The 1587-nt window shown below is 38.2% G+C and overlaps 1 protein-coding gene across 15 annotated transcripts in view; it reads right to left on the bottom strand.

Annotated features, from left to right (window-relative positions):
- The window catches only part of LOC100749796 (heterogeneous nuclear ribonucleoprotein R), a 26197-nt gene that overhangs the window by 4320 nt on the left and 20290 nt on the right, over nt 1–1587 (bottom strand). For 6 of the 15 annotated variants that reach the window (XM_024366850.2, XM_024366852.2, XM_024366851.2 and 3 more), the window contains 2 exons: nt 1517–1587; nt 1–159 (listed from right to left, as the gene is read on the bottom strand). In XM_024366850.2, the coding sequence (XP_024222618.1) occupies nt 1–159; nt 1517–1587 (230 nt within the window). Of the gene's footprint in view, nt 160–1516 lie in introns of those variants that run through there. The other 9 variants (XM_024366869.2, XM_024366854.1, XM_024366855.1 and 6 more) reach the window with 9 other exon arrangements.

Raw genomic sequence — 1587 nt, 5'->3', positions numbered from 1 at the left:
CACCGCCGCCACCACCACCACTGCCACCATTCACACTCGCCAATCCGTACGCATTGCCCAGTGGTTGTTGGGCGAGGGGTTGGTTTCCCCAGTTGCTCTGGAAGCGACGCTTAGATTCCCCCTGGTTCTGGTGACCCCCGTCAAATTTTCGTTTACCTGCTGTACAAAGAAACAAACAGATCTCTGTCAAATTAAATTTTCTCATTGCGATAAACATTTGTCTCGAACCTTTTCAACTGCGACAACACAATCTCTCCCGCCCATACACACACGCTCGCACTCACGCACGCATGTATCCGTTTTGCCATTGTTTCGAATCGCTCGTTCGAATCGCATGAGTACGTGTGCCAAGACTGGACTGTTAAATGTGTAAAATAAAACTGAACAAAGCAATCTATTCAATGATACAACCGAATGATATTCTGCAGAGTGTTATTGATCGTTCGATATATCAACGAAGTGACTGAAGAACGTAACTAAAAGTTAGTGCTATGGGAAACATATGACGTTGATTGGAAGAAAACCAGTTAATCGATTCTAACTTTGGGAAAATGTCAGATATTTGGAGATATTACGATTGAACGCGTACCGAAAGTGGATATTATCTCGAGAACAAATAGATTCTCGTCGTTTTGAACGATCTATCCGGAATTGGAGGACTGGAATTCGTATCGCTCTGATTTAAAGTAGAAATGACAATTACAAAGAAAATCAAAGTATAACACGGTAATAACTACTCGATTTAATGTAACAACTGCACTTTTTAAAATATTCGACCGATCGATTGTGATCATTGCGCATTTACATTTCATTCAGCCACTACAATGTAAAAAAAATAGAAAAATAGAAGATTTAAAAGAAAAATGTAAGGAATGAAATACAACTAACTGTTTAAGACTATAGCTTCAATGGACGCGTAATTTTATCGGACTCGCATTTTCCCAAATACGTTAGAACAATCTCATCAAATGTTTGACACTTGACCGATTTGATTCGTCATGACTTTCCATTGAAACTATACCCATCGAATAAACAAAAGGAAACGAAATAGTAGTAGAAAGTACAGAAAAGAAAGGATTAAATGTCGCATAAAGGAAAGTAAAAGAAGGTAAAGCAAACTAAGAGTAAATATAATTAATTAGATTTTTACGAGAATATTACTAATTTGCAATACGCGATGCAAAATTCGAACGATGATCGGAAGAAGCTTAGATGAAAATGTCTATTGATTCTCGCACACACATGATGAGACGTGATTAAAAAGTAGAACTTTTAGTTGATAATAGAAAACGAAAAATAAAGAACAGGAAAGAAAGAACTATAGTGAAAGGTGAAAGGAAGCGTGAAGAAAAGAAAGCAAAATAGAAGAAAAAAGAAGGGGGGGGGGAATGATGGATAGGAAACAGGCATATGGCTATTAGCAAATACTGATAAAAGTGATGATAGAAATATAAAGAGAAAAATAGCGTATGAAAATAATGTTAAAAGATGATTGATTTATTGTGGAGATACAGACCATCCTCACCTGGTAAACTTCCCTTGGCGCGGACCCCCCCACGAGCGGACAGCCGCTGGACCCCACGAGCC

This window comes from Bombus impatiens, unplaced genomic scaffold (assembly GCF_000188095.3).
Source record: "Bombus impatiens unplaced genomic scaffold, BIMP_2.2 scf_0248, whole genome shotgun sequence".
Lineage (NCBI taxonomy): Eukaryota > Metazoa > Arthropoda > Insecta > Hymenoptera > Apidae > Bombus > Bombus impatiens.
Note: the sequence above shows the minus strand (reverse complement) of the source record. Positions and strands in the feature narration are given on the sequence as shown.